General features: G+C 36.0%; 1 protein-coding gene across 1 annotated transcript; it reads right to left on the bottom strand.

Annotated features, from left to right (window-relative positions):
• Positions 1-5,947: 5,947 nt before the first annotated feature.
• LOC310638839 (C4b-binding protein alpha chain-like) lies at positions 5,948-9,748 on the bottom strand. The gene is made up of 2 exons (XM_083360199.1): positions 9,195-9,748; positions 5,948-7,479 (listed from the first exon to the last, which is right to left on the bottom strand). Exons 1-2 carry the CDS (start codon positions 9,442-9,444, stop codon positions 7,214-7,216), a joined length of 516 nt encoding a protein of 171 aa, XP_083216325.1. The 5' UTR covers positions 9,445-9,748; the 3' UTR covers positions 5,948-7,213.
• Between the last annotated feature and the right edge of the window lie 2,012 nt (positions 9,749-11,760).

The following is an 11,760-nucleotide window of genomic DNA, read 5'->3' on the forward strand; positions in this document are numbered from 1 at the left end:
AAGGATATCAGAGAACTAACCTATAGGCAGAATAATAAAATATGTCAGAATACATGTTTAATATAGAAAACAGAATAGCATTTAGAAAATTATGAACAGCCAATAGAATAATAGAAACAAGATAAACATACCAATTATATATTAGAAAGTGATAGCTAGTTTTTTCTTTTGTAATTTACAAGTGTTCCAATAAGAATGTTTGTGAATCTTGCTTCGATCTTTACCATCACTACTACTAGTAGTGCTTCCATGTTGGAAGCACAAAGTCGTTTCCATGGTGAAAAAATTAACTGATGACATCACCATTGCCCAGGGGTGCCCAATTGAGGGCTTCTCTCATGTCCCCATTAATAAGCCCACCGAACTGGTACCTATTTATCTACTCACATCTGCAGGCTTTCGAATTCCTAGGTGGGCAAGAGCTGGAGCGAATGACGGGAGCTCTTCCTGACATTCAGCAGAACTTGAGCTTCAAATGTGGGCTTGCAAATTAACTTAGCGTCCTAATCACCTGAGCCTCCATGCTCCTACTACTATCCCTGAATTCATGATAGACATAAATATATATGTAGCTTTTTTTTCTTTAACAAAAATACACATCAATGCAAAAAAAAAGTTTAGACAATTTCTGAAGGAACACATATAGACTTATACAAGCCCAAAATAGCATAATCTGTCTACTCCTTAGCTTTCTTTTTCCCCCACCATGGAACTACAATATATGCATTTTTTTCTATCTAAAACAGGGCTTTTCAACCAGTGGTACGGGTACCACCTGTGGTACATTGGCACCCGGCAGGTGGTACACAACCATCCAAGCGGGGAAGGGGAATGAGCTGAACCGGTAGGAGCACCGCACTAGCCTGAGCGAGAGATAGCTGGAGCTGCAGGGCTATCAGGGCTCAGTGGAAGTGCCAGGATCAGCGCCAGGCTCCAGCTGGAGCTTGGCGCTGATCCTGGCACTTCTGCCAAGCCCAGAAGAAGCACCGATCAGCTGGAATGTTGCAGCATCTCCAGGGTCTTGTGATTTACATTCAGATGCTTGACAACTGATTCATATTTATGATGGTCACAGTGTCCCAGGATCATGTGAATTGACCAAAACCTGCTGCAACCACCCAGCAGAGGGGGAAAATAAAAACCAAACACCCCCCCCACACCACCCCCACTATCAATCCTCAACAGAAATGCTCACAACAATGAAAACCTCGGACAGGAGGAAGAGCACCACCGGGTGGGCAGACGTCTTGCTCGTCTGTGACTTGGGGGGCACTTTTTTCAGTGTCATTGTAACTTCGAACAGTCACTAAGGGAACTGTTGTAAGTCGAGGACTACCTATACTTCATCACTTTTTTCCTTTTTGGGGGAGGTCATAAGTTTTTGACACCTTGCTAGGTGACTGGTGGTACTCGGATGTTGCTATATCCTAAAAGTGGTACAATGGGTGAAAAGGTTGAAAAGTCCTGATCTAAAAATACTGTAGTGCCCATATAAAGCAAAAGAAAAACAAAAATCAGGAAATAAGACAAGTTCTACCTTTCTTCTAAATATTTCTGGTAAAACTTTTTGACTGCCAGAATCAACACAGGTAATGAACACCCTAAAAAGAAAAGAAAATGTACGTGCCATAGTAAAATTACAGTGTGATAATAAAAATAACTAAAATCAAAACAATATGTATTCAAAATGTCAGTCATGCAATTAAGTCCTTACAGCTGGAATATTTGGGAACTATTCCAGCTCTAATGCCTGTTAACCGCAGAAACTAACTATGTTATAGACAATTAAATTGTTTGAACAATCAGTATGAAACTCAATTCATAACTTTACAGCCTTCATTCTTTGTATATTAATGCTCAACTGGAAACCAAATTATTATTTCAAGAATGTAAATTTGATTGAATAGATATCTGAGATACTGTTGGAACAGTCTCATTAATAAAATATAGCAATTGAAGGATACAACTTTTACAAAAGAAACAGAAGCATGTTGCACTGGAAGAATTCTTAAAGCTTTGATTTTGGGTTGCAGTTGGGTTTACCATATAGCTTTTCTGATGTACGCGTTTTGAAGAAATTCATATCAGTGTCCAGTAACAGGCTATTCCAACTATTTAGAATAATTGGTACACAAAAATGTTCCTTGAAAAGCATATTAGGCAAAGACTCATTACCAATGGAAGAATACAGGACTGCAGGGAAAACATCACTACGTTGGATGGCAGGAAGTTAACAAAACATATTCACAAATACCAACTAGTGATTAAAAAAATACAGTGTGACTTCATTAATCTCCCTCCACCCAAACAGCCACATGTTTAACCAATTGGGAAACATGGAAATCTTGGAACAAGCCAGATTGAAAATTTCAAAAGAATTCTTAGAAACAGTGACCAGAAGACATAAAGACGTAAAACTGGGCATTACAAAGATCCAAAGTTAACACCTTCACAAAAAGCATTTTCCCAAACATCTAGGTAAGATAGAGCCAGGAATCTAGTATCCTAATTGTTAATCTCTCAGAGTCTTCAGGAATTATCGTCCACATACCATACTGCAAGTATAGAAGTAAGCAAGCAAGCAAATGCATACATACTAATAATTGATAACCATCTATAGTGCAACAATCATGGGAAAAGAACAACACCTTCCTAAGGAATCATCTCATCATATAATTATCAACTCCACCAATCACAAAGGATGCAATCAAAATACAGATAAGACAAAAGCACCATCTTATCAATCAAATTATCTACCAGCATCAAGGATCATTCACTTGCAAAAAATACTATCTACCCATGTACCATCCATGCCACTCAAGCATGTGCAGAGCTGGTATACAGAAGGATATGTAACTTCTTCATCAAAAACATTTTTTTCAGAATTCCTGCTGAAATATTACCTAACAAGGTAATGAAATGACTATATCCAAAATCCAATCACAGAACTCCCACAACGTGAATGCAAACTGCAAGCTATACTGTACATGTCTCAGGAACAGAAAAAATAGAGACAAAATTGTGTTCTCCGTTATTCATATCTGCACGTTCAAGGGAGGAAACCTGGTTGCACTATTGAGACATCTGGGTTAAAATGAATAGAACAACTAATTCTCCCAATAAAGAAATAGAAGATGTTTCCCAAAAGCAAATTGCAGATTTTTTTCAAAGCAGCATTGAATAGTGCTAATATTTCCATTTTCATTTACAAGTTACATACCAAATATAACTAGTTTGAGGAAGATACCTAAAAGGAAGAAGAAAAATTATTCTGGTAAGCGAATTTCTTACAAAGTGAGCATGCAGATTATTTATGGAACGATGAATTATTTAGGTTTTAAAGCTCAGCAAAAAATTATTAGTTGAAATTCTACACTGAGGAGGTTCAAATAAGTTTTTTTTAAAAAAATGAGCTTTCAACTTAAAAACCTATTGTACAATCAAGAAATAGTTTTAAAAGGATATAAATTGATCTACTCATTCTGAAATAAATTTTTGATAAAATTTCCTTTTAAAAATACAAAAAAATACTGGTTATTTTAAAACAATTTTCATAAACACAAATAAATAATAAAGGATAATCATTTATTTATTGATGTATTCTTTATTATACCCTAAAGTGCAATGCTTGTAGATCAGACAAGTAGATGATACACAGATAGCTCTTGAATCCATTCTCATTTCAGGAAAATCCTAGTTAAAACTGCCTCCAAGTAGTCCTCTGATAAAGAAAAGTTATCTCTTTTCCTAATATATAGTGAGCAGCTGAGGTTAAGAACTGGCAGAATCGGGAATTTCCTGGCTGGTTAACTAAGCGCCATCTGAGAGGAGATGCAGATTTAAGCAAGCTCAATGCTCAGTTTGCAATCGAAATCATAATTCTGTGCTTCTCTGTTGCTCCGAAATAGTGTATCTGAACCTCGAATACTTCTATGAGTTACTTATACTTCTGCTCCTTCCCACCCGCCAAAAAAATGGATACAACCCAACTACCAATACTGATTGCTCTATTTTGTGAGCTAGTTTCTTCTTCAAGCTCGCTCTTTCAGCTTGCTTGACTTCACTTTTATTTGGGCTGTCCCCCATTTAATAGAATGAAGGCTACTGCTAAGCTTGTAAGCCGCCCTGAGTCTTCGGAGAAGGGCGGGATACAAATGGAATTAAAAAAAAAATAAATTCTATCTACAATTATGGATGTTCACATTGCCAGGCAGATGTTTAGACCAGATTTAGGACTTTTGTCCTGCTGAGTCCTTCCCAAGGAATTGGGATAGGCTAATGTTGATGCTGTTAAAAGTATTGTTGCAGGATGTAACAGTTCCAAGTAAAACTGCCTTTTGCAATTGGCTGATAGTGATTATTCCTATTCCTATTGGTACTATTATTCCACCTTCTTTTAATATAACTGACCATTTGATCAGTGGCTACAGCAAACCAACTATAAAATTACACAAACTGAGTACAAGCAGAGGCATGACTGAGTTGCCAAAATGATTTATGAGAAACTTTGCCAGAGGTCTGGATCTGAATGTAGTATGAACTACTGGGATCATCAAATCGAAAAGGTTTTGGAAAATTTTGAATGCTTATGGAATAAGAAATCCACTTTTATACCAATCATGAACTCCCTCAACATTTTGAAATTTTGAATGTATTAGATCTAAATATCATAATTTTACAAAAAAAACATTCTGCTAGAAACTGCATGTATTCTTAAATGCTACCTTAATAATTCTTAGGCCCTTGGTTAGGACTTGAGTTTCTAAAGTTCCAACAGTCTTAGACATGAATCTAATTGTAATTACCTATAGTAAGTGAAGCATTACCTTGACCCCCAGTGAAGCATTACCTTGACATAGTTGTGGGGCTTGTGTATTCTGAAGAAAATGAGAACTATGCCAGAGGTTCAACCATATTAGACAGGTCCCATCAGAGGAGCCAGACAGAGAGTGTCTCTCCCATAAAAAAATATGGTGAGATGTAAATTATAGAAACCCATTACCAGCTCAGTGGTCACCAGTCAACAAGGACTATGCTAGATGCTGGAGTTCCTGGATATCTGGTAAAAAATGGGCTACAGGGCTCAAGATTGTTGGCTGAACAACTAGGGTCAGCAGCTGCAGCTGGAAAGAAAGGAATTTACCCATCACAAATATACAATGATAAAGAAATAATTATCTGTTGTTGCAGATCAAGTCCAACAATAGGATGTTTGAAACAAATGCACCATTTCTGGAAAAAACAACATCCAGAATCAGAAATAACAGATCAGTGTTGATTTATAGTGTGAAAGAAAATATTCACACAAGCTAAATTGGAAGAATTGCAAAGGTTTACCCAGAGCAAAGAAACTAAAGCCTTCCCATTAGTAACTCAGACTAGATGCAAACCATGGTAGTTGGCAGTAGAGGAAGCCAGCACAGCTATAGAATTGTTCTCATTTGGAAACCAGACACCCTCTTCTCTACCTCAGATAGAACAAAGCCCTCTAACTAAAGAAGTAGAAGAATTGAAATAAAAAATCACTGAGCATCTAGAACAGCACAAAACAACAGAATAAGGCTGCTTGTGTGGAAGCTTTTTCCAAAGAAATAGCTAGCACAAGCATTAAAAGATGTCAAATAGTCAAATTGAATACATCAAGAGAGTGAAGTATCGCTATAAGTAACAAAACAATCCCACTAATGTACAGCACAGCTGCAGTACAGTTAGGAGGAAATACCATCAAGGCAATTAACATCTAGGCAATTCCAGTCATCAGATACTCAGTTGGAATAGTGGATTGGATTCAAGCAAAACTAAAAGCCCTGGATAAGAAGACTAGAAAAATAATGACAATGAATCATGCCCTTCAATCCTCAGAACAATGTTAATAAAATCACCAAGGAAAATGGGTGGGTGCAGAATGTTGCAAGTATATGAGAAAGTTGAAGAAGAAAATAAGGCATTGGAAGAATATCTGAAGGACAGTAAAGAAAATTCTTTGAAGCTACTATACTAAGAAGGCCTACTTAAACACTGGAGAGACCAAACTGCCCTGCAAGAAAGATCAAATGAAGAATAGAAAAAAGGCATGGGAAGACAAAGAATTACATGGCCAGTACATTTTTAAAAAAATAGGGAAAACATAATAACAAGACCTGGCAATAGCTATGATCAGGAAAGTTGAGGAAATAGACAGAAAGGCCAATTCTGGCTGCACAAGACCAAGCCCTAAGAACAAAAGCATATAAAGCCATAATTGAAAATATATAGCAACTGATAGCAAGTACTACCTCTGCAAAGAAGCTGAAAAAATAGTAGGTCACCTGGTTAGCTGCTGCAAGAAAATTACTCAGACTGACAATAGTATGACAAAGTAGCAACAATAGTGCTACTTTTGAAGATCTGCAAGAAATACTATTTGCCCACAAGCAAGAACTAGTGGGACCATAAAATAGATAAAATAATAGAATGTAAATTAACTAAAGTGCTCTGGGACTTTAGAATTCAAACAGACAGGCACCTGCTTCATAATACGCCAAACTTAACAACTGTCAATAAGAAAGAAAGAAAAGTCTAGATAGTGGACATGGTAGAATCTGGAGGTAACAGAAGAGAAAGAATTGGAGAAGATAACAACATATAAAGATCTGAAAAATAGAAACAAAACAACTGTGGCAAAAGAAAGCAAAGGTAGTACCAATCATAGTAGGCTCCTTTGATGCAGTCCCAAAACAACTGGCACACTAATTAAACACCATAAGCGTAGACAAATTCACCATCAGTTAATTGCAAAAGATAGCTTTACTGGGAATAGCTTGCATACTTTGGGATAACTCTTAACAGTATAACACCAATATCTGCTTATCCAAGGTCCTTGGGAAGTACTTGATAGGTGAATAAAAATGCCAAATCCAGTCTGAACATCTGGCTGTGTGACAAACAGATAAATAATACCATCAACAAGTTTTCAGCACAGCAGTGCTAATATGTTATTTACACACTATAGGAGCTGGTAGAAAATATACAGTTTAAAAAGAGCTGACCAAAACTTCCAATCTCTATTTTACCTTGCCACAACAAAGCAAAATCTGATTTCTGTTCACAAAAAAGAAACAAAGGGAACAGAGAGGTAAACTGGGAATACATCCTTTGGTGCCATTTACTGTCTTCTATCTACAATCTTCAAATTCATGCTATATAGTAAAAACAGAACAGCAAGACAAATAATTTATAGGCAGTTAAAACAATGTTTACTTAGTATAGGTATATATTTGCAGTAATACTTACTCAGATGACAATTTGGGACACTAGGAAACCATTTCTTCCCACCAATATATTTAATCTTAGATGGTCCTATCAATATATAGCCAGCATGGCATGCAATAACCACCTCATCTCCAGGCTCGTAATATTTTTTCTTCCCAAGGACTATTTTTCCATGATTGATGAAAAGGTGAAAAATATCTGGTGAAGTTCTAACTAAAGATACAAATATGTATTATAAGCAAAAAAAAAGCATCCTCACATCCTGAATATAAACTGTTTCAATTTCTTTCCTCAAGACAGTGCTATAGGGCACTGCATGCCAAAACAACCAGACACAAAGACAGTTTTTCCCCCATGCTATCCACTCTGTTAAACAACTAATCCCCACCATGCTGTCTATGCCCTGGGATGTCAAAGCAGCTAGTAGGGCTGTATTACTTATTCTCATCTGTCTTATTACCTATTTCCTTAGATTCTTATGACTATAACTTTGTTGTTTATATCTCATGATTTATGCTGATTGCTTTTATTTAGTATTCGATTATTATTTATGTTGATTGCTTATTTATTATTCTATGATTATCACTGAGTGTTGTCATGATATATGATGACTGTATTTTATTATTATGATCATGATTTATCACTTTTTGCTTGTATGTACACTGAAAGCTTATGTACCGGAGACAAATTCCTTGTGTGTCCAATCACACTTAGCCAATAAAGAATTCTATTCTACTCTATTATTTTCCCTAATCCTTAATACTTGGGCTTACAACTGTTACGATTGCAAGTTTTGTTTTGTTTACAATATCTGAGAAAATAGTCAAAAATGGGGAGACAGTGCAATGGATGATGGATGGATGGATGGATGGATGGATGGATGGATGGATGGATGGATGGAGAGGGGACAGGCAGGCAGATAGGTATGAACATACTAAGGCCAAATATCCCTTTCCAAAGTTACCTTGCTAAAGTGACAAGATGACTATTGTGGCACTTAAAAAATTACTTCCTTATAATGGTTTGTCTGCATTGTTCCTGATGTTTTTCAGTACAAACTAAACACTCATTTAAATTCATCAAGCAATACATTACAACATTCAGAAACTGTCAACAAAAACCTAAGGTGCAATAATTCTGACTCTCCTGGAAACTCCAATCTTAAAACATGTCATTATTATATAATAATAAAGAAGGAAAATATAACTGGACTGAAAGTATCTTTTTAAAAAATATTGTATCAAACTTTAATAAAAGAAAGATAAAAACTAAAAAGAACTAATATTTACAACAAAGAAAACAAAGAAAAGGGACAAAAAAGAAAGGTTGGAACAAAAGAAAGAAAATATAAAGAAGTAGCTTCAGATTTATAAGTAAAGATATAAATTAATCTCTTATTCTACAGTTATAGAAAGATTTTCATTTTTTATCACCTATTTTTTCTAATCATCAAAATGATGTACAGTGGTACCTTGATACTCAGTTGCTTTGAAACTCATCAAATTTGGTATTCAACACATTCTGATGTGAAAATTTTGTCCTAATATTCATCATTTGTTTGGTATGCAATGCACAAGCTAGAACTTGTCTGTGTCAGCTGACATGTGACTCACTACATTATTGGAAAAAATGTTTTGTAGTCATCATGTCTGGTAATCATTATCATGCCTCCTGGAACAAATTAAGGATGAGTAGTAAGATACCACTGTATTATGTTCATTTTTAGTCTGCTGCAAAAAAAATTATGATTTCCAGTCAAGACTCAATATATTATTTAGAAGCTCATTCTTATAAAAGATATAAGGAAGTTAATGGACCATTCCTATTCACTTTATGGAAATTGATAATATTTAAAACATATTGCTCCTCTATAGCTACATTTGTCTAGATTATAGCATTAGAAGCAATAGAAGAGAACACTTTATACCTAAATTTATACTTACATAAACATAATTGTGCGGGAGGATTCCAGAGATTATAGCCTTGACACTGTATAGTCATCATTGTGGTGTCATCAATAAAAGAATAGTTCTGGTTGCAACTTATGGCAACTCTTTTTCCAGTTTCATACTGAGGTTGCAAAGGCTGTATGTTGCCATTGAGAATCAATGGAGTACCACATACGTCTGGAGAAACTGTAATAAACAATATTTTTTTATACAAAAACTGTCGAGATATATCATCCATATACATTCTGATAATACTATGACATTATGTTATAATTCAGTTTCCCTTGATTGGTTCACATTCATGTCACACAAAGTCACACACCTGGTCCATTTCAAGCTAGAGATGTGTCTATCTTACACTCTGATATCTGTATAAATAAGTTCCTAGGCAACCAGACTAAAATGGTTTATTGAATTTCATTTCAATTTAAATTCTCCTTCAAATCATGCCCTAGGGAGGTATCTATAATAGGATTGATTTGTTTGTGGGTTGTTTTTATTTGTTGCAACAATAAAAATCATTTATCATTGCCGCCTTCTGGGTTTTTTTTTTAAATTTCCCAAGGACATCCCAATCCAAGTCATTCCAGGTATGGTCCCTCTCAGCCCCAACCCTCAATTCTTCTAAGGGACTTCCTCACCTTCAACTCCTCCCACCTGCCTATTCCCTGGCATCTCTGCCCTTTTGGCTGCTCTGTATCCTGCCTTGCAATGTGGCAAGCAGCCCCAGGACTCCATAGCCTTGGGGCTGCTTGCCATGCTATGGGTCAGAGGTTTCTTGGCATGGCAGACTGCTCTCAGCATCTTGCAGCAGCCTGGTCTTCCAGAAAAACAGACGAGGAGCTGGAAGCCTGTCCACAAAAATGCTGCCAGGTCCACAACAAAACAACAAACATGGCTAGCAAAATGCGACTGCAAAAATGCTGCAAAATGCCATAAAGTGGCCACTGCAGTAAAACAATAAGAGTAACTCTTCTGCGGAGTCTGCTCCTGTCCAGCCCAGCCTGCTCCAAACTCCAAACCCCCAAGTAAGTGCTTCAGCCAACAAACAAAAACTCCACAAGTATCCATAAACATAGCACAAAATTCATAAGGGCAGCCTGGCAGCTCCCTCCCTCTTTTCCATATTAACAAGAAACTATTTCATTTATTCAGTGAAAGCTAAAATAATATGATATGCATTGTACTAAGATATAATATAGTGTGTTTGTCATTCCAGAAATCATGATTAAAACTATAATTCTTGTCCTTATACCACCCTAAGGGAAGAAAAAGTGTGTTTTTTCTTTTGGCAGTGCCCAGGTAATCTGCTTTAAAGGCAGGCACTATATATGCAGTCAGGTGCCACTGATCTTCATAAGGCATATTTCTGAGGCTCATTATTATTCATCAATGCTTCATTCATTTATTAGATACCGTAGAAACCTGCTTGAAAAAAAATTACGGTAATTACTGAATGTTAATGAGCTTTTTTGTTAATTTCTGCAACTTATTATGGTTTGTTATACTATTGAGAAGACTTAAATTCATATTCATCCTCAGCTACGGAAGTTCACTAGGTAGTTTTTGACAGTTCACTCCTTCTTTTTGACAAAACTACCTTACAGGGCTATTGCTGTGGAGAAAAATGAAAGAAAAAAAGTGCTATGTATATTTCATTGAGTTCCTGAAGTAAAAGTGTGACAGAAATCTAATCAATCAGTAACATCCTCTCAAGTAGATAATCCCTACCTACCAGTTGCTTTAAAGTTCCTTTTCTGTATATTTGCTGTACACTAACAAAATACTTTGTTAGTGTACTTTTTCTATTTCTCTTTCTTCCAACTTCGTATTCTTCTAAATCTTCTGTTAATATATCCCAGACTATAACTGACAGAGCTAAAATTCAATTTCCATGATTCCATCTTTTTTGTACTGCTGGGCTACAGATATTACTTCCTGCCCATCCACCCGCAGAGAAAAACATGAAAATTATCTTATTTGCTCAGTATGTCCTAAATAAAAAAGGACCAGAAAGACCCAGTATAAGACCCCCTTTGCTACAAAAGTTCATAGGATGAATTTGGCTGAATTGTGTTAATGAAAAATTGGAGGAAGAAATGCTCTCAACTTTGGGATGCCTGTCATTCTATATTACAGTGCTATTATTATATGAATAATTAAGCTGCTTACACATGACCAATTTTCCATAGTTGGACAAGACCCTACATGACAGTGAATGGGACAAACAGAAGTCAAAGTATGAATTTCAATCTATGAATGATATTAAACATTCTGAAGGCTACATTTAAATTATTTATTATCACTTGACTATGAGCCAGCAATGTGCAGCAGCAGCCAAAAAGTTAATACAATCCTGGGTTGTATAAACAGAGGCATAGAATCAACATCATGCAAAGTATTAGTACCATGTTATAAAACCCTAGTGAGACCACACCTGGAATGCTGCAACCAATTTTGGTCACTATACTACAAAAAAAATGTTGAGACTTTGGAAAAAGTTCAGAGAAGAGCAACTAAGATGATCAAAGGCCTGGAGACTAAAACGTATGAAGAACAG

Source organism: Vipera ursinii, assembly GCF_947247035.1.
Source record: "Vipera ursinii genome assembly, chromosome: 3".
Lineage (NCBI taxonomy): Eukaryota > Metazoa > Chordata > Lepidosauria > Squamata > Viperidae > Vipera > Vipera ursinii.

Excerpts from the sequence above, each read along its gene's own strand:
- LOC310638839 (XM_083360199.1), bottom strand. The coding sequence starts at position 9,444 with ATGTATATGGATGATATATCTCGACAGTTTTTGTATAAAAAAATATTG. Across the intron at positions 7,480-9,194 it reads TCCCGCACAATTATGTTTAT|TATTTGTATCTTTAGTTAGA; the intron begins GTAAGTATAAAT and ends GCTTATAATACA.